The sequence below is a fragment of the Podarcis tiliguerta genome (genome assembly GCF_965153285.1).
Source record: "Podarcis tiliguerta genome assembly, chromosome: 4".
Taxonomy (NCBI): Eukaryota; Metazoa; Chordata; class Lepidosauria; order Squamata; family Lacertidae; genus Podarcis; species Podarcis tiliguerta.
The window spans coordinates 26,760,146-26,784,096 of NC_139537.1; the positions used below are offsets into that span (position 1 = coordinate 26,760,146).

Genomic DNA, 23,951 nt, shown 5'->3' on the forward strand with positions numbered 1-23,951 from the left:
TTAGCTTTCACATCATACGGATAAGAAACATTAACATCATTTATAGAACCCTGGGTTCTAAGCAGGCATCACGTTCAGACAAAAACACAGACTCATTTGCAGTTCTGTAATCATATGGGGCAAACTCATAACACCATCCCTTTCAAGGGAAGACTGTTTCCTAGACTGAGCTGTCTGAAATGGCTAACATCTCTTCTTGGAAACAAGTTAACTAGAAAGTTTAAAAATTAAAAGCATACAAGGCAATTAATAGTTAGCTCCTTACGCATTTGCAAATGTAACTTCCAATACAAGTTTTCTGCTCTAGACTAAAAATGACCCCCATTCAGGCCATCAATATTAGCAATAAGGTTGTGGTCTAAACCACTGAGCCTCTTGGGCTTGCCGATTGGAAGGTCGGTGGTTCGAATCTGCACAACGGGGTGAGCTCTGTCCCAGCGTCCGCCAACCTAGCAGTTTGAAGGCATACCAGTGCAAGTAGATAAATAGGTACTGCTGTGGTGTGAAGGTAAACGGTGTTTCCGTGCGCTCTGGTTTCCATCATAGTGTCCTGTTGCGCAGGAAGCAATTTAGTCATGCTGGCCACACGACCCAGAAAAGCTGTCTGTGGACAAACGCCGGCTCCCTCAGCCTGAAAGCAAAATAAGTGCCACAATCCCATAGTCACCTTTGACTGGACTTAACCACCTGGGGTTTCTTTACCTTATTAGCAATAGGGAAGGCCTCTTCAGCTTGGTCCCAGAGCAAGGTACACTTCACCCTTGGTCATGTGAATATAACAATCCCTGTAGGCCCCCAGCTTCTTTCTCATAAACTCAGGGTCATTTTATCAACCTAGACAAATGGGATCTCTCCCTCACACCCACCCCTCAAATACACAGGGTTGGATTCAACTAACCCAGCACACTAGCAGGGGCCAGCACAAACACTCCCACTAGCGTAGCAGGGCTTCCTCCCTCCTTCCCCAAATCTGTTCTGGGGATAATCCCCATAACAACATGCAGGGGAAGGAGGGGGACGGATTGTTCTGTCCGCCAAGCAGAAATGCTTCGGCTGAGACCTTGAATTCCTCCCACAGAATTCTCCCAGCTAAAATTAACTTATAATTACGGTCAACCTGGGTGCTTTGGGTGTTCACCCCCCTCCACTCCCAACAATTAGAACCACATGAGAAAAAGAGCAGGGCAAAGTCATGCAACCATTGCCCATTTATGCCACCCTGTCCATTTGGGGCTGAATGTATGCGGCCAGTAGCCTGCTTTACTTGTATAGGCTCCCTGTACAATTTAGAAACTCACAGCTCCCGAAGTGAGGATGGGCGGTGAAAATGCAATGGGTGGAACATGGCCAGCAATGCTTGCTCTCCCCCCTCTCAATGCACAACAGGCAGGGCACCTGAAGAGGTCTCCTTTTCTGCAAGAAAGCTATGGAAACAACACCCCCGTTTCCAAAACAACACCAACCATACACTTTCTCCTGGGTGGCTAGTGCTAGTCCTTGTGAATGAAAGCCACGGAAGATGGCCACCAACTTGGGTGGCTTTAAAAAAGGACTGGGCAACTTCATGGAGGATAAGGTTATCAATGGCTGCTTGCCATGATGGCTAGGCTCTGCCTTCATAGGCGGAAGCCATGATGCTTCTGAATGACAGCTGCTGGAAACTGCAGGAGGGCAGAGCGCTCTTGTGCTTGAGTCCTGCTTGCAGGCTTCCCACAGGCATCTGGTTGGCCACTGTGAGATCAGGATGCTGGACTAGATGGGCCATTGGCCTAATCCAGCAGGGCTCTTCTTATGTTGACAGAAGCGAATACAGTGGTACCTCAGGTTAAGAACTTAATTCGTTCTGGAGGTCTGTTCTTAACCTGAAACTGAGGTACCGCTTTAGCTAATGGGGCCTCCCATTGCCACCGTGCGATTTCTGTTCTCATCTTGAGGTAACGTTCTTAACCTGAGGTACTACTTCCGGGTTAGCGGAGTCTGTAACGTGAAGCGTCTGTAACCCGAGGTACCACTGTAATCTAGGAGTGCAGAATCTGCCTAGCTCTTACCTTCACTTCTTCAGCCTCTGCTTGTTTATATACAGTATGTAAATTAAGAAAATATAAAGACAGCCTCCAGTGCACTTTCATGCCAAGGAAGTTTCCTGCAGTTTTCATCTTCCTTTCCCTCTTTCCCTCTAGTTTCAAAACTGTTAGCCAATTGTGTGGGGAAAACAGCGCATGAAGGGCTCATCTCATCACACCCCAGCCTCACAAATGAATTTCCCCTTCAGGGGAATGGGCCAGCCATTAAGGAATATTCACATTCAGCTGTCAAATCTTAAGGTCCAATAAGGCATCGCTTTTGGACAAACTCCTGACAGGTCCAGTGACAAACTTTTTAAAACTATATTTCTTACACACAACATTGATCAATGTACTTGGCAGCTGTGGTACCATAGGTTCCATCCTACACCTGGAGGAGCTGGTGGTATTTTTATTTATTTTTTAAGTGCAAAAGAATATGAATTTGCAGCAGATCAATTTTGATTTTTCATGACATGTCAGTAAGAAGCCAAAAATATAAACAGATTCCTGCTGAAATATTCTAAGTATTAGCAACTGCTTGCATTTTTCCATCTCCAAATGACCGTTGTCTAAAAATAAATCTAAATTATCACAATGCCTCCAATCTTTAGTTAAATAGTAACTTTATCTCCTGAGAACATCTGTGTGTGGCTGCTGGCCTCCCTGCCACATGCAGGTTATTTTTAAAAGTCTCACCTTGCATTCAAATTTTAAATATGCAACTTTATAACTTTTTTTAAATAAAAAAACCCTGATCTCTTTAAATGATATTAAGTGCAGAGTACTGTATCCTGTCCTTTAGAAGATGCCAATGTATTTACACCTGTTCAACCAATTAAGAGGGATGATTAAATAATTACGGTAAATAAGCAGTGCATTTTCTCCCTTGAAGATTTGTGAAGTGTTTCTATTTGAATAGTTGCTTTCCTTCTTCCCTTAGTGCAAATGTTGTCATCTTCAGAAGGCAAAATGAAAAAAAATTGTTTTAAAGTAGTTGCAACATATATACTCAATATATAGTATTGTATTGCAATGTTAAGTTACAGCGATGCAGTTTGAATACAGAAAGGCTTGTTTCCATTCTTCCTGGTTTTCTGGAGAGAGAGGAAAGAAAGATAACAACTCCTTGGCACTGTTTGACACATGACATGCGCTTACCTTTAAATCTTGTTCAGAACCTGTGAGCACAAAATTAACCACCATATGCAAGATCACATCCCAATATGCCATGGTCAATAATCCTGAATAAGGAGGACTACTCTCCAGTTCTATACTTGCTGATTGAAACAGGATTTCCCCTTTACCCTTCCTTTGCAACCAAGAGCAGAAATGAAAGACACTACACACCGCAGTCTTTCAAATGCTTTAACATGATTTGTGACTATTGACAAAGTGAGAAAATAAAATCACGGGGAAGCAAAGCGTTCAGGGAATCTCGAATTTGAAGCCAGACATGAGTTCAGTTCAGCCAAGTCTGAGCTGATGCCGGAGGAGGAAGGGGAAACAAGATCCAACTCCCTGAATGGATGGTGATAGCTGGACCCGCCCCCCCTCCTTTTAGGCGTCAAAGTTTATCACTGAACAATGCAGAAGCAGCAAGGAGATTGAAAAAGGAGCCGTCAAAAGCAAGGTCAGGTGCAGGGAGCCGAAGTCTCGCCAAGAAGAAAGAAAACATTGTTTGAGGCGCGCGAAGGTAATGACGCATTTCCATCTCCCACTTTTGACACCTCCCGACGGGACGGGAGAAGAAAGACCCAGCGCGGATGCCTCTCTTCCTAGAGAAGTGCCTAAGGCACCACCCGCGCCCACCGACGTGGGGCGGGTAGGTGGAGGCACAAAGCCCCGTCGCCGTCCTCCCTTCGGTGCAAACCGGTTGACCTCCCCCCTCCTTCCCGCCACCTCCCCCCGTGGTAATGATTAACAGCCCCGCGGGGAGGGCGAAGCGAGGGGATAAAGGGGCTTGGCTGAGAAAGGGGACAGACAACGCCAGCCGGTCCCGCGCCCGCTTCTCGCCGCCGTCGACGTCCGCTTCGGCCTCCCCCATGACTCGCGCCGCGACGCCAGGGCTGCTGCTGCTCCTCCTCCTCCTGGCCCGGGTGCTGCTGCTGTGCCGCCCGCTGGCCGGGCACCCCGGGCAGGGAGAGGCCACTTGGTCTCGCTTCGCCCGCCTGCCCTTCGAGGATGAGCTCTTCCTGGACGACACGTTCCCCGACGGCTTCCTGTGGGGGGCGGGCAGCGCGGCGTACCAGGTGGAAGGCGCCTGGAGCCAGGACGGCAAGGGGCCCTCGGTGTGGGACGCCTTCGCGCAGCGCCACCCCCGGGCCGCCGCCGCCGAGCCGAAGGCGCCGTCGGGGGACGTGGCCAGCGACAGCTACAACCGCGTCGAGCGCGACCTGGAAGCGCTGAGCCTCCTGGGGGTGTCGCACTACCGCTTCTCGCTGCCCTGGGCGCGCCTGCTCCCCAACGGCACGGAGCCCGCCAGCCCCGCCGCCCTGGAGCATTACGCGCGCTTCCTCGCCGGCCTGAGGCAGCGCGGCGTCGAGCCCGTGGTCACCCTCTACCACTGGGATCTGCCCCAGCGCCTTCAGGAGCTCTATGGCGGCTGGCAGAGCCCGGCTCTGGTCGGCTTGTTCCGGGACTACGCCGAGCTCTGCTTCAGGCACTTCGGCGAGCACGTGCGCTTCTGGCTCACCATGGACAACCCTTACCTCGTGGCTTGGCAGGGCTACGCCACGGGCAAGCTGGCCCCCGGCGTGCGGGGAGGGCGGGAGGTGGGCTACCGGGTGGCTCACCACCTCCTCCAGGTAAGGACGCCCAAGGAGAACATGGCTCGGCCGAAGTTCTCCATGAGTTTTGGCCACCGGGGAGAGGGACGTCAGAGAACCATATAGCGTCGGAAGGGAGCCCCGAGGGCCATCTAAGGCCAGCCCCCTGCAACGCAGGAATCCCAACTAAAGCATCCTTTGCTTTAAAACCTCCAGTGAAGGCACATAACCCGCGGCAAGGCGCCAAGGGAGAGTGGGGCCTTTCTTCAGTCACCTGCACTTGTGATCTTTTCTGAGGCAAATGAATGACTGCTGCTGGCTCCTATTAAGAACAGGGGTAGGGAACCGGTGGCCCTCCAGTTCAATGTTGCTGGGCTAACAGCGTCTAACAGGTTGAGCTGCAGTTGCCTCATCCCTGGTGTAGAATTTAAAACAGCCTTCCCAAACCTGGTGCCCTCCAGATGTTTTGGGCTATAACTCCCCAACCAGCATGGGAACTGTAGGCCAAAACACCTGTGGGTTATTTTTAGCATATGTGCTGCCGAAGTGAGCACAACACCTGTGGGTTATAAGGTTAGGGAAGGCTGATTTAGAGCAAGGGCAGTGCAATCCTAGGCCTGTTTACTCGGAAGCAAGTTCCAGTGTATTCCATGAGTCAGTGTGTGTAAAGGAGTGCAGCCTAAGATTTGCTACAAGCAGCAGACAAGAGTAAGCAAGGCCCAACTTACCAAAACTTAGCACCTATGGAAATATAAAAAAATAGGATACACCCCACTGCCCTCCAGTCACCCAAATATTGGAAAAACACAAAGGAGGAAAATGGTCAAGTAAGTACATCTGGCTCTTGAAGATGACCTTCAAGCCTGTTCCAATCCTGCTGTTCTATGAGACTATAACCATCTCAAATATTATGCTCTGTAGAAAACAATGGGATTTTTAACATTTCGGAATGCTGGGATTTTTTCCTATAGAACAAACACCTCAACTTCTCCAGCATGTGCAGCTTGTTTGCTTGTCTTATCAGGACCTATTTAACTAGACTTATCCATTGCCCTTCAGGCATTTCTGGCCAAGCACGCCTTGCTAACTCCTGAATCACTCACTACTTGTGGCAAATCATAATTAGAACAATCCCAGTTTATTACAGAGCCAAACTTGCTAGGGTGTATTATTGGTGTAAGAGGTTGAACTAGAATGTTTTTATTATTGTCAGTTGCATTAATCTCCCTTCCCCCAAGGAGCTTAGTGTGGCATATCTGAGCCATTCCCCCTATTTTACTATCACAACAACCCTGTGAGATATGTTAGGCTAAGAGAGGAAGACTGGCCCAATGTCACACAGTGAGCTTTGTGGCTGAGTGAAGATTTGAACTCTGGGCTTCCCAGTTCTAGTTATAAACATTCTCCTGTCCGCACTGGCTCTATGATTTTAGTGTAACCACATTTAAATGCTTACAATTGCCTGTGAAGGTGAAAGGTGAGGAAGAGCAAATTAAATTCTCCCCACTAAAGCAGCAAGAGCAAAAATAAATGTGTGGGTTTGCAGAAGAATAGTAATGTCAGTCTGTTGCAGATCTTTGCAGTATCCTAAAGAAGCGCAGTACAATGTGATGCATATTTATTCAGATGTAAGTTCTATGTTGGATGAGACTTGCTTCCTAGTAAGTGTATTTAGGACTGCAGCCTAATTTATTGTGTCATGAGATTCTGTGGGTGACAGTGTGGTTTATCAAAGGCAAAGTTAATAAATATAAACATGGATAAAATTGCATTTCATCCAATATTGCAAGGTGAGATGAAAAGACAAACACACATATCTGAAAGCAGCAGTACAATACATTACTAGTAGCATTTATTCTATTTGAAAATGAACAAGCAGGAGAACCCACATGAATTGATTATAATATTAACTATGACCAATTCACAAAAGGAAGATATAATAGTGACAAATGAATGTGTTACAAATACCGAGCAAAGTGCAGTGAAAAATGGCCACAGTCACAGTCACAGAATATACATCATCTTAACAGAGACATGAACATTGAAAATAATGTAGTTGTTATTACCGGATGCACAAAAAGCAATCCAGAAGTCGAAATGTAAATTTCACACTCAAGAGATCCATCACTTAGCTAAGCATTTTTAATTTAGTGGGACTTTCTCTTAAACAAATATGTACTGGATTGCAGCCATCTATCCCACCCTTCTCCATCTCTACTCAGAAGTAGATCCTAATTTGTTCAGTGGGGCTTAGTCACAGGAAAGTGTGCATTTGATTGCACCCTTACAGCACAGTCCTCTCTGTGTCTACTCAGAAGTTCAATAGGACTTACTCAGGTTAGTGTATATAGGATTACAGTGCCTTAGTTTTAAAGACCTGCAGTATTTCTTGATACGATTTAAGGTGAACAACTTCTTGTACGCAGACTGGGATGAGGGCCAAGAGCACTTTCCCAATCAACATCCCTGCTGGCATCAGAGGTTGGCCTGGCAGTGATCTAAGCTCCTGTGGCACTGAGTTGCCCGTGATACATGCCGTATTAAAAGCTGCGCTTGCAGCATCCAAGTCAGATGTGAGTAATTTCTATCAGCATGTCTACCAAAATTGGCACAGTGTGACAGCTTTGAGCACTAGATCATAAGCTTTGTGGTAGATGGGAAGCGATGTAATAATGATGTCGTGGCACATGCTGCTCTGTTAAGCAAAATTGAGAAGTGCCTGTTGCTTAGGGTTAGGCACAGAGAAGAATTTTGGATATATATATATTTTAAGAGGAAAACTCTGTTGGAAAGCTTTGGTCTATTATAAAGCCAAGTCCACTGCGTCTGAATTGCACAGACTGTAATCCCTCTGTGCCAGCCCTTTTAGTTTTCCTCCCCCATTGCTTCCCCAAAATTTGCAAACTTAGTACTGTAGCCCATATATGCATACAAAAAAGTCCCAGGTATAATAACACACATCTCCAGAAAGGGCTAGGAAAGATCTCTGGAAAGTTGTGGCTAGATAAGTCAGAGGTCTAACTCTCTAGAATGCTGCTTCTTATGATTCCAGGGAGGAGAAACAGGAGCATCTACCGCAGTTTTCGGAATAAAGTTGAGAGCTGTTTCAAAGATACTTCACTCTGCAGTAAGGGCTTGGAGCCTGAATTACTGATTCTGGAAGTATAGCTTAAAAAATTCTTCCCAACTCAGTAATAGTAAGATTCCCAGAATTTCCATAATAAAGGAACCTGTGGCTCTTCAGATGTTGGGCTGTCTTTCTCATCCCTGACAACTGGTGATGCTTGCTGGAGCTGATGGCCCATAGAGTCAAACAGCACCTGAATGGCCACAGGTTACCCATCCTTGCTGTAAACAATGCATGTCCAAAAGCCTTTCAAAACACTGGAATTGCAGGAAGAGCCCATGAATCCCACACATTATTTCAGCTGCTGCTGTCCCTCCCCTGTGAAACTTGTTGTTGTTGTTATTTAGTCGTTCAGTCGTGTCCGACTCTTCGTGACCCCATGGACCAGAGCACGCCAGGCACTCCTGTCTTCCACTGCCACCCGCAGTTTGGTCAGATTCATGTTTGTAGCTTCGAGAACACTGTCCAACCATCTCGTCCTCTGTCGTCCCCTTCTCCTTGTGCCCTCCATCTTTCCCAACATCAGGGTCTTTTCCAGGGAGTCTTCTCTTCTCATGAAGCGGCCAAAATATTGGAGCCTCAGCTTCACGATCTGTCCTTCCAGTGAGCACTCAGGGCTGAAACTTGTTAGTTTAGGAAATATGCCAAGTGCCAAGAGTCTACCACAGACAAAATAATCTGTTGCCTTTCAAAAATATTGAAATGTCATGTTTTAAAGGTAAATTCAAATTAAAAAAAAAAAATCTGGGAAGAAGATTCATTTTGACTACAGCTATTTTTGCCATTCATGACAAATAATGGAAAGGCATGTTTTTCAGATCTTTTGCCACTTCCTTTAGCAGTTTTTCATTATTTTCTTGAACTGCTGATGAAAGATTGGTTTGTAGATATATCCCCAGATATCTAACAGAAATGCTTAGTGCTGATTACCAGTATTTTCCCCAAGATTAAAATTGGAACTAATCTGATTTTAAAGTGTTTTTTTTAAGACGGAAATTAAACTAATTTACTTAGGACACTGATTCCTTTGGCTATATTAGTGAAAACGTAGCATCACCTGCATATAGATAAATCTTCAAGTCCTGTGTGTCTGACCTAAACCCTGTAATTTTGTTCCATGCCCTCACTGCAATTACTGGGGTTGCTACTGCAAATAAGATGGGGCCTGCCATCTCCTTTATGTTAGAGATAATTTTGAAGTCTTCACATTAACTATAATAACTCTTGTTGAAGGAGCCCTCTAAATAGTTTGAATCCAACTCAAAAACCGATCCCCTCTTCTGTGCTGCATTCTATGCTTTCCACATAGTGGTGCCAAAGTTTATCTGAGATTCCACCCCCTTTCAGATATAGGCATAACAAAGCATTTAAGTATTGCTGTTTGCCAGAAATTGAGGATGCACTTAATGATCCCTCATGAAATTTAGTTGTCATTGTCTGTGGGGCTTCCATCACTTCCAAGTGATACTTATTTCACCTGCCCACTCAGTTCTCATGAACTGAGCTTTGTGAAGACATGTTTTCTCATGCACAGTTTTCTCCTCTGCAACTGGTGAAATGGTTCCAAGTGTGCCACATGTTCCATTATGTGAAAATATAGGTTCACATATCAATGCTCTAAAACCTAGGGGCAAGTAAAGGGAAAGATAGAACATCTTTCTTGACCACATGTTGGGATTGTTCCAGAGCTGGTGTTGAGGGTCAGCATAGTCAAGCATCTGCTGACGGACCACAACTCAGTGTGGGAGCAACTGGGGAAAGTCTCCTGGACCTGCTTCTCCTCCTCACCATGGCAACCTGGTTGTTCAACCACCTCTTCTTATTCTGGTCCAGAAAAAGCAGGTAGTGGAGCAGTAGATGTCACTTCCTGTTTGCCTGTTAGCCGTCTCCCTTGCAAGCAAGCAAGGGGTAACATTAAGTAGGAGTAGCGCAGGGGAAATTGGTGATAATGATGAGGAGGTAGACTCTCTGAAGGAAGGGAGCCATGGCTTTTCAGGCTGGTGAGAAACAGATTCCGAAAAGCACATTGCTACCAGCAGGTTGTGAGTCTGAATGTGTTCGTGCTAGTCAATTCATCCTTCTGAGTCAGAGCAGGATTATAAATGCCCACTTTTTGACTGGCTGTTTAAAGAATTGCTTATGGGGGACCAAATGAGGATGGTATACAAAGTGGTTCCTTGCTCCCTTTCATTTAGGCCACAAAATGAGCAATGCAAGCAAATTATGGGCATTGGACTAGTAAAATTGTTTGAACCACTAATTTTTGTGGACCTATTTGCACCAGAAGTACTTCGTCCAGTTCTAGGCACTGCAGTTTAGGAAATATGTTGACAAATTGGAACATGTCCAGAGGAAAGTGGCAAAGTTTGTCTTGACTTACTGTTATCGTTTGTTATGAGAGAAACAAGCCACAAGCGCTGGTTCACATGTGCCAGCCTCTGCATGGGAAAGAGCATTGCAGGGACCTTTGGGTAGCATACACTAGTATGTTGCACATTCTCTTTAAATCATAGCTTAATTTAAACTCTGGCTTAGCATTATGTTTCCCTTCCTCTGAGATATTAGAATGAGAGCGAACAGTTCTGTCCCAAAGGGCAGAGTGGTATTGCTAGCTGTGAGGCTAATTTTCCTTAATTTTAAGGTGAAGGAAGCCAGCTGATTTTATAAGATTTGCTCCGTTATAAGAGTTGCACCGTGTTTTGATTGAATGGAGGCCCTAAAGCCACCAAGAGACTTATTACCATCTAGTTGGTAACACAGATATCTGTTAAGACTGAATACATAATTTCATAAAACAGCAAAAATGAGTAAAATAAAAATGGTTCATCGGGGACTTTCTTTCCCATAGGCTCATGCCAAAGTGTGGCATCTTTACAACGATCATTTTCGTCCTGCACAAAGAGGTAAAGTGTCAATTGCCTTAGGCTCTCACTGGATAAGACCTCTACATATGACTGAAAACAGTATTCACGAATGCCAGAAATCTCTTGACTTTGTGCTGGGCTGGTTTGCTAAACCTATATTTATTGACGGAGACTATCCCCTGAGCATGAAGAGTAATCTTTCCTCTGTGCTGCCTGAGTTCACCGAAGCAGAGAAGAAGTTTGTCAGAGGGACAGCCGATTTCTTTGCTCTTTCGTTTGGGGCCACGTTGAGTTTCCATCTCGTGGATACTGGCATGTTATTCCGCCAGCTGGAATCGCTAAGCCTAAGGCCTCTGCTTTACTGGATAAGCAGTGAATATAACAAACCAGAGATCTTCGTTGTGGAGAACAGCTGGTACGTTTCTGGTAACACTAAGACAGATGACTCCAAGTACACGAATTATCTTAAAAATTTCATTATGGACACTCTGAAAGGTAGGCTTGTAGATGGTATTCTTGTCACCATTATTATCCTGGCACAAGTTAAGGGAAACATTATCCTCACATTCATTAAATAAGTTCTGCAGAGGCTAAAACCCAGTGAGTCTTTAAACATTTATCCAGGTGTTCATTACAGAGTGAGGTTCCAAAAGAACGGGATTTGCTTGCCTCTGTGGTTGCCAAGTGCTTTCCAACAAGTTTGGATAATGTTTCTTTGGTTACAGCAAAAAGTTAAGCTGGTTGCTTAATATACCTTCATGATGTTTGTACTCTTGGCTATGAGGCTTGCAGGAGAATCAGGCAGGAGATACTCAATGATTAGTTTTAATGCGTCAGATAGCTGAGTAAATATTTGCTAGATAAGAATATATACCAAATCTCTCTCTCTCTTTCTCTTTGGTGTGTGTGTGTGCATATATAATTTCTGTAACTCTCTGGCAGTGACCTTAAGAGTCTCTTCTTAGGCTGGAAGAATTCATTCTTCCTGTAATGAAGAAATGAAAATAACTGTTGGGAGTACTTATTCTGCTTTCACAGCTGATTTACAAAGCTGTGTCTCAGATACATATGTCCTTATTTATATGAATATGGAAAGGGGCTTGAGCTTTGGTAAATGTATCAGATGGTAGATACAACTTCTCTTTTTAGCAACCAATAGCAACCAAGCTGCACATTCTGGCCCCCATGGAAAATTGGGTTTGCTTTATGCCTGTGTTGGTTTTTATTTTAAAACAACTTTGGTGAAAGATGTAAAATAAGTTGGAAAACATTTATCAGCTCAACTTTACATTCACTACAGAGTGTTGCTTGCAACACTTGCTAGTTACTTTGGGATGGTCATTATTTTGAAGTAGAGTAGTATTTTAATTAAGCATGTAAATAATTAAGTAAAAGTTCTGTCTTGCTTTTCTGCTTACCTTGAAAACCCTAAATATCTTGGGTCTAGGTCACCTGAGAGACTTTCTCCTCTCATACCATGCTGCCTGCTCTCTAAGATGCCTGAGAGAGGACAATTTCCATGTCCTGTTTGTGGCTCAGGCATGGCTGTGCAGGATGAGAGAAGAGCCTTCTTGGTGGCTGCACCAATATTCTATAATACCTCTGAATACCTTATATCAGTGCTTTTTTCCTAAAAAAATATGTTTAGGGGTACTCTCATTTTGACTCAAGAAAATCACCATTTTATAGTTCAAATCGGGAAAAATAAATACAGCAAATGGACAAAAGTTTAAAGAACATGCATTACCTCATACTACACAGCTGACACATTAAACGCTTGCTTCCGTCTGAGACTCAGGAAACACTGGAAAAGGAAATGAGGCTGCCATTGAGGGTAGCAATGGAACTGACGATTCACTGTGCTATTCAACGGCTCTGACCGCACTATAGAAGAAACTAAATTTTTAATTTTTTTAAGTTTCTTCTCCCGTTAGATTCACAAAATGTTTAGGAGTATGTGTACCCCTACATCCGCCCCAGAAAAAAGGACTGCCTTATATTCTGAGATCCATTTCCCCTCCTTTCTTACTGTTCCCACTGACCTGTTAAACTTTCCTGTTCTTGAAGCATTTGCCTTGTCAGACATTATTGATAGATTGGGTAGAACCCTATTATGGAATATTTTTATCTGTTGTGTCGGTTTTTGTGCTGTCGTTTTATTTCTTTAGTGGGATTGTTTTGTTTTTAACTGTAAGCCACCCTTAGGTGATGCAAATGCACTGGAAGGACAGGGTTCAAGTTTCCTAAACAAATAAGTAATGCAATTTCAAAAAATACAACCACGCAAATTATTTATAAAAGCTTTTCTATACCACCCTCTCATAAAACATCAGGGCAGTGTGCAGCAGTACAGAACTGTACAGAAATGACTGGGGACTTGAGAAAATTTCAAACAACTGTATGAACAAGTCTTTAAGAGACACCTGAAAGTCAAAAGCAAGGATACCTCCCCAATCTCTGCTGGAAGTGTTGTGCACCATGGGACTTGATAGAGGCCAGTTGGGTTTCTGAGATGTGGAAACCAACTAAATTATATAAAACAATTAACAGTTTTGTTACACCAGTTTTGTAGAAGAAGTCACAACGAGTAAGTGAAATGATATCCTTTTATGAAGGTACCTGCTCATTTAAAAGTACTGTATTCAAAAGCTTCCAGGCATTTCATTTCCCATCAGAAAAAAGAATGCCATGGGACCAATTCAGGTGCCCACTGGGACATAGTGGAGGGATCCTTAGGCTATTTAGGCCATATCTGCCTGGCAATATTAACACCGCAGCTTGATAACCACTGAGTAGGATATGTAAGCGGTAGCTTTTTTCTGAACCACAAATCAAGTGCAGTTGTTCAAATGTGTGCACGTGGGGAAGTGAGGTCATCTTATTTTTGTTGTTTTCTCCTCAGCTGTCAGATATGATGGAGTTACTGTCGTCGGGTACACGGCTTGGTCTCTCATGGATGGCTTTGAATGGCTCAGGGGCTACAGCGTTCGAAGGGGTCTGTTTTACGTTGACTTTCAAAGTCAGGATAAGAAACTGATGCTAAAGTCTTCAGGAATGTTTTACCAGAAGGTGATAGAGAACAATGGCTTCCTCCCAGTACCGGAAGACCAGCCCATAGAAGGGACTTTCCCCTGTGGTTTTGCTTGGGGGGTTACCGAAAGCTTTCTTCAGGTAAGCCAAATGAGAGAGCAAATCACTTCCTCCAATTTTCCTATAGCGCAAGTGAAATAATAATATTGCCTTTGTTTCGTTCCTAGACATGCGTTCTAATTGTGGCCGTAGGGCCTCCCCTCTGACAAACATCACAGTTTGGGCATGTTTGGGTGCTATATTTTGGGCGGAACTCTCAGTGTGTGGGTGTCTGTGTGTACACATCTTCCCCATTCCATTGTGCCCCCCTGATTTAAAGCAACCACCCCTCACAGATTTGTTCTTTTCAAGGACAGATCAGGCAGAGGTGGTAAGGTAACACAATCAAATGAAAGCATGTTGTAGCCTTGTTAGCTCTTACTCCTTCCTTAGAGGTAGGCCATACACACAGGACTTCTGTGGGCTTTCCCAGCCCAGTGAAGGAAAGGGGAAAAATTTCATTGTTCTTCATACTGTGTGTCAATCAATTTTGGCGGCTCGATATTTGTGCTTTGAGCTATTGAACAGTCTTCTGTGACATTAGCATAGTAAATTAGAACAATGCCATTAAATATTAAGTTGGTTAAAATTAGCATGTCACTTATTTCTAAGCCGCATCTTTGCTGTGATTTATTTCGGTGTACTTTAGTGCACGGCAGACACATTTCCCATAAATCGTTTGGACGTCACCTTAAAATTATTCTGAGCTCCCTCTGTTTTTAAAACTGATTGGTTCCTGAAAGATTTATTGCATATCTAAATCATTTGTTGATGCAAACTTTAGATACTCCATAAAGCAGAGATAGCTAACATGGAGATCTCCAGATGTTGACTCTCAGGTCCCGTCAGCCTAATTATTATTATTATTATTATTAGGTTACTTAACTTGTTTGCTTGTGAGTTTACACACTTTGGACAAATTGAATCTGCTTCTCCCTCTCTTTCCAGGTAGATACCACACGGTCCCAGTTCCTTGACCCTAATGTTTATGTTTGGGATGTCCATCATACAAAGAAGCTGATTAAAGTTGATGGAAGGGGTGCTCCAAATCGCAAACCTCACTGTGTTGATCTTCCGGCTATCAGGCTCCAGATTTCTTTACTTCAGGAAATGCATGTCACACACTTCCATTTTTCGCTGGTGTGGCCTTTGATTCTCCCTCTAGGTAATGAATCTTACGTTAACCATACTCTTCTGTTTTACTATCAGTGTTTTGTCAGCGAATTACTCAGAGTCAATATAACTCCTGTCGTTGCTTTGTGGCAACCCATGGGTGAGAACCAAGGGCTTCCTCTTCCTCTCGCTGAGCATGGAGGATGGGAGAACCGGCAGATCGTGGACACTTTTGTTGAGTATGCTAGGTTCTGCTTTAAAAAACTTGGCCAGTATGTCAAATTTTGGATCACAATGAACGAGCCTAGCGATGACAACTTGACATACAAAGGAGCCCATAACCTGCTGAAGGCCCATGCCAAGGCATGGCGCCTGTATGATAAAACATTCAGGAAGACTCAGAAAGGTAAAATCTCAATCGCCTTCCACGCCATCTGGGTCGAGCCCTTTTCGAAAAACGATTACAGTGCAGCAAGACGAGTTTTGGAGTTTAAGATTGGCTGGCTTGCTGAGCCTATCTTTGGAAGCGGTGACTACCCAGATGTGATGAGGCAGTGGCTTCACCGGAAAAACAGCCTAGGCTCCCATTATTTGCACTTGCCTTATTTCTCGGAGGCAGAAAGAAACCTAATACGTGGTTCGTTCGACTTTTTTGCCTTGAGCCACTACACCACCTCTCTCGTAAGCGCCATAAACGAAGACCCCGCCAATTATGACCACCTCCTTGAGGTCCAAAAGCAAAATGACATCACTTGGGTGAAGTCACCTGCCAGAACTCCAGTGGTGCCCTGGGGGTTACGCAAGCTCCTCGCATGGGTCAAGGATAAATATGGCGACATCCCAATCTACATCCTAGCCAGTGGAATTGATGACGGGCAGAAACTGGATCGAGACAAACTGAGAATATATTACATGGAGCGGTATATCAACGAAGCCTTGAAAGGTAAGAGTCCTGAGGAAATGCTTATGTTCCTCAAGACCAACATTTCTTGGTATGTTTTCTGGAATGCTCTGTGTGATATGTAATAGCAACTATCAGTGCTTTTTTCTGGGGGGGGGGACACAGGGGTACGCATACCCCTAAACATTTTGTGAATCTTTGTACTTTTGTCCATTTACTGTATTTATTTCCCCCCGATTTGAACTATAAAATGGTGATTTTCTTGAGTCAAAATGAGAGTACCCCCAAACATATTTTTTTTAAAAAAGAAAAAAAGCACTGGCAACTATTATGTGTATACCCTGCCTTTCCCCCTGACAGGGAAAATAAGAGAAGCTAAAATATAGGCGGTGAAATATTTGTAATAAACATTAACAGAATTAAAACTGTGTGTGTAATAAAAACATACAGAGAATTGCAATAGAAACACCTTTCATTAAAAGCAGTCAGTTCCAAAAATCCTGTTGGAATAAGGAGGTCTTCACCTGCCAGCTGAAGGACAACAAGGGGGGAGCCAGTCTAACCTCTCTAGGGAGAGAGTTCCAAAGTCTGGGAGCAGGAACTATGCTTTGAAGATAACTGGAAATCCAGTTTTCAGCAACTGAACGAGGCCGTCGCCTCTTATAAGGGATGGACTAATGAACACATGTTGATACCCAGAGCACATGCATAGTACATTGTGTGTGTGTAGTGTTTGGAACTCAGTGCCCTTCTCTCTGCTGCTGCTGGGAAAAAGATAGTTGCATTTCGTTGCCATGAATAGCCACCGAAGGCTTTCCTCCCCCCACCCCCAGTGAAATTAAGCTAGCTTAATAACAAAATAATGAAGGGTAAGAGCCACCGTGCAGGGCCTGTTCCTTGTGATGAGATAGAGGCTGAAGGTATGCGAATTATTATTGCATTAACTAGATGGCAATGAAATATTTGTGCTGTGTTTTTGTTGGCGCTTCATCTGTAGTGGATTTTTAATTTCACGAATGTTTGTTTTATTTTGTTGTAAGCTGCTATGGGGTTCATTTTTAGAGCAAAAAAAGAAAAAGAAAAAAAGCAGGACCCATATGTTCTTATAAATAAACAAACTAATACTGCCATCGCAGACGGGTTTCTGTGGTATCGCAGTGTCAGTGGAGGGCAAGGTTACATGCAGTTAAGGCCATCGTTCAGTGCTGTAGCGCATGTCGTAGCCTGCCAATAGCTTTTGGATGCAGAAAGTTTCAGTTAAAAGACTTTTAAGTGCTGGTAATCTGCTCCCTGACCTAGTAGACAGTACTGGGCTCAACAGGACAATGGCCCCTAAAATTATACACTCCAGTCACATCAATAGCATACATTTAAAGCACTCACGTGGCCCTTTAACTACCATGGCCTCCTCCCCACCCCAAGAATTGGGGCTGGGAATTGCAGCTCTGTGAGGGGGCTCCTTTCAGCTCTGAGCACCCCAACAAACTACGGCTTTTAGGATTGTCTGGGGGAAGCCAGGACTCTCAGAGTTGCATGAGAGTGCTTTAAATGTATGTTGTGACGGCTACAGTTGTTGATCAGGGGTGGAGTACCACTGGCATTCAGGCCAGGTCTGGCACACAGTGTACTCCTCCTGTTTTTTTGTGACAATTAAGTTTACATGTGTGTTTCATTTGTCCAAATGGCACTCTTTTCTCTAAAAATTAATTGCCAAGCAGGCAAGCTTAATTGTCAAGGAGAGAATGGCAGCTGGGAAGTAAAGGTGGGAGAGAGAGAAGGGAGGGAGGGAGAAGGGGGAATGAGAAAAAAGAGAGAAAATTGCGGGGGGCGGGGGAAAGAAAGCTTTTTTCAGGGAAAGAGGTGGAAGATGCAGTGGATAGGGTTTGCAAATCAGTGTCTGTGTATGCAAATGAATGGGTTTTTCTGAGTGTAGATGTGTGTGTGTGTGTGAGAGAGAGAGAGAGAAAGAAAGAAAGAAAGAAAGAAAGAAAGAAAGAAAGAAAGAAAGAGAGAGAGAGACTAGTGGGCTCTGGAACCACCCAGATACTTTTAAGTGGAAATAGACTGTCATTTTTAAAGATTGAGATGCTTTATTTGTTGAAGGGAATGAATTCCAACCTAGAGTTTATATAACTTATACTGGTATGGTGGTCTAGCAGTAAAACAAACACGGCACTAATTTGTTTTTCTTTGTCCCCTCTGTGTGTGTGCATTTTGTTTGTATGTGTGCTCTGTTTTGCAGCCTACACCTTGGATAATGTTAACCTCCGTGGCTATTTTGCCTATTCTTTCAGCGATAGGGGTGATCCTAGATCGTATGGACTCTATCGATATACAGTGAATCAATATGAGCCAAAGTCTTCCATGATGCATTATAGACAGATTATTGACAATTACACCTTTCCTGGCTCGGAAACCACTGGCTTGCTCTGCCTCAAAGAGCTTATGCTATGCCCAGAATGTGACTCGTTGCAACCCAGAAGATCCTTGCTTGCTTTCATTTCTTTCATTTTGTTTTCTTTCATTGTTACTGTATTTCTGATCACTTACTACTCCAAGAAGGTCAATAGAAGGCATGAATACGGCTTTCCTGCAGCTCATTGTCCTTCATATGCATTTCCCGGGGGAGCTCAGAAATAATTATACACCCGACTGTGATTATTGTTGCACCATGAAATCATTCATGCTGCCCAGTGTTGTGGAGCACTAAATGTGAAAATGGATTGTGCCCACGAAGCTTGTGTGACTCCTTTCTGTATTAGCACTTTAGGTTAGCAGGCTTCCCCACCCCTCCAGTTTGCTGGTGATGTAGCACCCATCATCCCCTGATACACTAAGGGAGAGTCATAGTGAGAATAATGCTTCATGCATTGTGAGGTCAATGCAGGCCTCATTGAACAGACTGAATGTATTTTTCGTTGAGGATAGGGGATGTTCTAACTTGAGTTTAATCATACCTGATATTTTGAAATTTAGCTTTTCTTCTCTGATGGTGAATTTCTGATTCCATCCTAGAGAATCCCTGTTTCTTTTAGCTGAAGGACTAAAATTAGTGTGGTGGAATGATCATTTGATTCACTTAGACATTCGTTGTATTTTGGGTAGATGTGAGTAGGGTTTGCATGTAACACTAAACCATGTTTTGGCATTTATGATAATGTACCCACCTCCCCCCCCCCACCTTACATCCCCCCTTTCCTCCAGCAATGAGAAGAGTGGCAGATTCCATTTCAAAACCCTAAACTGTGGTTTAGCTTAACAGCTGCTGGTTAAAACAATGGTTTAGCATTATGTCCAAACCAACATGGTGGATCGCAAACATTTGACAGCTAAGGCCTTAGAATGAAATTAATTTTTTGTCCAGTCTAAGACTCTTAGGCTCTGGTCATACCAAGGATAGATTCAGAGGCTGGCTTTGAGCAGTTTCACTCTTCATCTGAATAATGCCCCCACCTTTGAACATGGAGCTAGTTTTTAAAGATGGATTCTGATGGCAGGGAAATGGAATCTGTTTATAGCTTCGTGTTGATGTATGGCTATACCATTCCAAATTAAGGAGATGAAACAAGAGCAAGAGTGAAAACAAGTAAATGCATTTTTTTTCTAGAAAGAGGAGAGCTTCGTAGTCATAGCGGAATTGCTAAAGTGAGATGCAATTTTGATATTTCAGTGCTTTGATGTTGATTTATATGTATAAAAGGCAGCAGCTGATGCCACAATACTGCCTGTCCTTTGATTTGGTAGCATTATTGTCACACTAAGGGACTGTGGCCAGTCTGTGTTTTACTTTACTTGACCTGAAGGGATTGAGTTCTTGTAGGAAAGCAATGCAAATGGTTTCTGGTAGTTGGGGGTGGCTTCACTCAATAAAGGTAAGTGACAGCCAGGAGGATTTAAAAGGTCATAAGTTTTAGACAATAAGAAAAGGTCAGTAACTGAGAATTGTTCTGGTATTTTCAAGCAACAAATGGGAGTTATATCCTGACCATTTTTGCCCTTGAATTGGGCAGCTATATTAAAGTAAGAAAAATGAAATAGCAGCCATAAATCTCATGGCACAAAGAAACTTTTCTTCTTCTTCTAGAAACAGATCCAAATAACTGCTACCTTTTATATTTTCAAAGGAAATGCTTCTACTGTATCTCCCAGTACCCTTTTATGCACTTAGGCTTATTTTCACCTAGCATGTTCTAACCCAATTTAAGGCAGCTGTCCCGTAAGTGCATTTACTAGGGACAAAACCTGCCGAACACAGTGGGGTTTACTTGCAAGTAAAGATGCCTATTATTTTGCTGGAAGTGTTCGTATTCTGTCTGTCCGTGATCTCTCAGCATGCATGAGAGGGCATGCCTTCAGCCAAATTTTATTCAAAAGTACAAGGTTTGAGGCAAAAGGTTGTTTCCAGTGCTTTGCAAAAGGCGTTTGACTGGTGCAGTGGGATTTCCCTTTCCTCTCCCTCTGTGCCCCCCCCAAATTTGTTCCAAAGGATCCTCCAGTTTTCTGAAGCAGACTGGGAAGATGCATGGGGAGCTGCAGGGGATAAGAGGAGGCAAAAACCCTTTGTGCAAGTGGAACAGCAGTGTTGGATGCAACCCAAAATTTTCATTACATTACAAGTTGAAGTTCTCAGACTCTGCATATGGGATTCAGCACTGCATGCTTGAATTTTACTCTGCAGATCACCGCTACAGTTTTCTATGTGGCACATTACGAGGCAATGTTTTTCACTGTGCAATGAAGTGCTGATTGATCGGTAACACGAATAGTTGCGGTGTCCCTACAGTTTAACATTCTAGGGCTCGGAATGTGTTGAAACTGTACATTTAGATACACCCTAAACCCCTGACACAAGCACAGCCTGATAACTGTTTCAGGAAAGGAAAAAACGGTGAGGGAAGATGTGATTGCTAGACAGTGAAAGATGCATATTCCAATCGCTGTTGAGTTAGCCTAGCAACCACTTGGCATTTTCTCATCACCATAAGAAGGAACTAATTTGTGCATGTCCTCACAATTTCAATGAACACACAGAGAGGCAGTGGTTTGCAAAGTTACTTCTAGACCCATGACGAAAAAGATGGACAGCCCTCTCATCTTGAGAAGGCATCTTGCGATTGCAGGCTGAGAAAGAAACCATTTTGAGTGATGTGATTATTAACCAACAGATAAGCAAATATAAGAGAATGTGACAAGATTGTATCTGGCTCAAACCGCCATCTATGTGTACATAACTTTTTGAGATTGCAAGGAACTTGCAGTGAGGCTAATACCAGTGCAGATTTCCATTGTACAGACGATTTAGCTACTTATGCAGAGCTCTTTGAAATAAATTAATGCATTTACTCAAATCTAATGCTCACCTTTTTTGGCCAAATTACGTTGTGGAAATTAAGGAGTGCATTAGATTCGATGGCGCATTAGACTCAGGTAAATACAATATAGCAATGGCTGATAACATGTAAACATTTTTATGTTGATTAGATACATGAAAAACAAGACATTTTATGCATCAAGATGCCAGGAGTTTGGACTTGGGTCAGCTGTTTTTCTGAATGCTTCAGTGGAATAAGCCCAGATTGTGGCTCTCAGTGTGCCAGAAAACATTCAGCACACTGGGCTGAGGTGAGCTGGCAGTCAACATCAATTCAAAATACCTGGCCACCATGCAGAAATTCTTTCTCTCTAAAGCAGCTTAAGTTCATTTCAGCTCATTCAACAAAGTTTGTATGAATCAGCCTTTGATGATGATAATAATAAAAAGTTCAGAAACCACAATTTCATATGGTGCCTTAGCAGGCAAAATGTATGTGCTGCTTTCAACTAGTCAAAACAGCTTTTGAACAGGAAAAAAAAGACAGCTCTGCCTTGCCACTTATTGCCCATATTAATGTGATCCAGTTCCCTGCCTGTTGCAAATAGCACATTTCCCCCCAATATTTATTTGTAAATTATGAATTTGCACTTTTCTGTGAAGTGCACCCTATAGATATGTGTTAGATGGATGGATGGAGAGTGCAAACAGAATTTATTTTTTATGAAGCACTGTGGATTATTTAATAAAATAAGTGGTATGTAAAGATTAATGGATTTTTTTTGATATTGCAAATCTGCATGCAATGTAGTTGACTCTGTGCACTTTCAAAAACTATGTTATTTGTCAATAAATGTACATTGAATGCTACCTTCTAGAAAACTATAAATGTAACACTCAAATGTATATTTTTATCCAGAATATTTTTGTGGAATTGATAGTTTTTATGGAATGTATGACAATAGATAAGTTAATTGCACGTTAATAATTGTATGTTGTGTTTATTACCCTGTTTATAAATTGTGCTTTAACAGTTGCCTCTTTTACACAATCAGATTTATTTTATTTGCACTGTTGCAGTTTGACCATCTTCTCTGGTTCAGCCAGGTGGTATTTCTAGATTTATAACCTTGGATATCTTGAAGTATCGGGTGCTTAAGATCAGTTGTGCCCAGTAGGCTAACCCTGGAATTCTTTGATCTGAGTGGGTTCTCAGGTGTAGGAAGCATATGATAGCACTTTCTGAGGGTGGAGAGACCACTGATTTCAGAGACCCGATACTGGCCTCACTTTCCCCATCATCCCAGAAACATCCATGGATTTTGCCTCGCAAATGTTATAATTGTTTGCTTCCTTCCCATTGAGATGGAAACTGAAAAAAATGAAAAGGAAGGTGGATTTCAAGGGTGCTACTTCTACCTTGCAGGGCTTTTGAAGTCCAGTTGTTGTAGTTATATTAAATTTAACAGCCATCCCTGCCATTAGGCAGAATGAGGCTGCTGCATCAGGTGACAGGTGCTGGAAAGCATGGATTGATGGTGAGTGTTGGAGGACAGCTCTGTGTGGCATATAGCCTGCCCTGTATCCTGTAAGCTGCCCTGATGTGTGTTGGAGGAACTGGCCCATTAACAGTGTTGAGGTGAGATTCATCTGTTAGTCTGGTTGGCTTCTGTATGTGGAATGGTGGTGGTGGTGGTGGGTTGTTCCTGTTTCATTTTGTACTAGCCATCAAAATATATCGAGACACCTCTATCTGGGACACCCTGTGGGTTAGATGTTTGAGTCTCACTCTGCACAGACTTATCTCTTATTTCCCCACATCTCTGTAACATGAGACCAACTCTTGGTGGCATCCTGCAGATAGATGAATGTGAGGGACGGCTATGAGAAACACATTCTGGAACATGAACTTTGGCACAGACTACTTTACCCCATGTGGCCTTTAGGCTTGCCTTCAGCTATCCTATGAATGAATAATTGGAATTAATAGTTAACTAGAAAGTCAAGAAGATTTTTAGGTTTAAGGATGAAGGACAGTCTCCTGTGGTTTCTCCCCCCCCCCACCTCATCTCAAACCTCCTGAAATGCTTCTGCATCCCCCTAGCCACATGACTCCACCTATCAGAAACTCTTGCTGTCATTCCTAAAAACCCACGAATATTCATGTAAGGTAAGTTCTATTCATCTTCACCCCTGCAATGTGCCAGCCTCACTTTTACATCTTAAAGGCTGAACCTGAGAGATGTGCACAAGTTTAATGTTAACCAGTAACATTTCTGCTGGTGCTGGAGGAGACTCTTGAGAGTCCCATGAACTGCAAGAAGATCAAACCTATCCATTCTTAAGGAAATCAGCCCTGAGTGCTCACTGGAAGGACAGATCCTGAAGCTGAGGCGCCAATATTTTGGCCACCTCATGAGAAGAGAAGACTCCCTGGAAAAGACCCTGATGTTGGGAAAGATTGAGGGCACAAGGAGAAGGGGACGACAGAGGACGAGATGGTTGGACAGTGTTCTCGAAGCTACCAGCATGAGTTTGACTAAACTGCGGGAGGCAGTGGAAGACAGAAGTGCCTGGCGTGCTCTGGTCCATGGGATCACGAAGAGTCGGACACGACTAAACGACTAAACAACAACAACAACAACATTTCTGTAGGGTATGTGACTGGATGTCAC

General features: G+C 43.4%; 1 protein-coding gene across 1 annotated transcript; it reads left to right on the forward strand.

Moving 5' to 3' along the window:
- The first annotated feature begins 3,301 nt into the window (after nucleotides 1-3,301).
- KL (klotho) lies at nucleotides 3,302-22,311 on the forward strand. Its single transcript, XM_083437048.1, has 5 exons — nucleotides 3,302-4,870; nucleotides 10,807-11,317; nucleotides 13,725-13,993; nucleotides 14,900-16,007; nucleotides 18,208-22,311. Exons 1-5 carry the CDS (start codon nucleotides 3,980-3,982, stop codon nucleotides 18,603-18,605), a joined length of 3,177 nt encoding a protein of 1,058 aa, XP_083293174.1. The 5' UTR covers nucleotides 3,302-3,979; the 3' UTR covers nucleotides 18,606-22,311.
- Nucleotides 22,312-23,951: the final 1,640 nt, after the last annotated feature.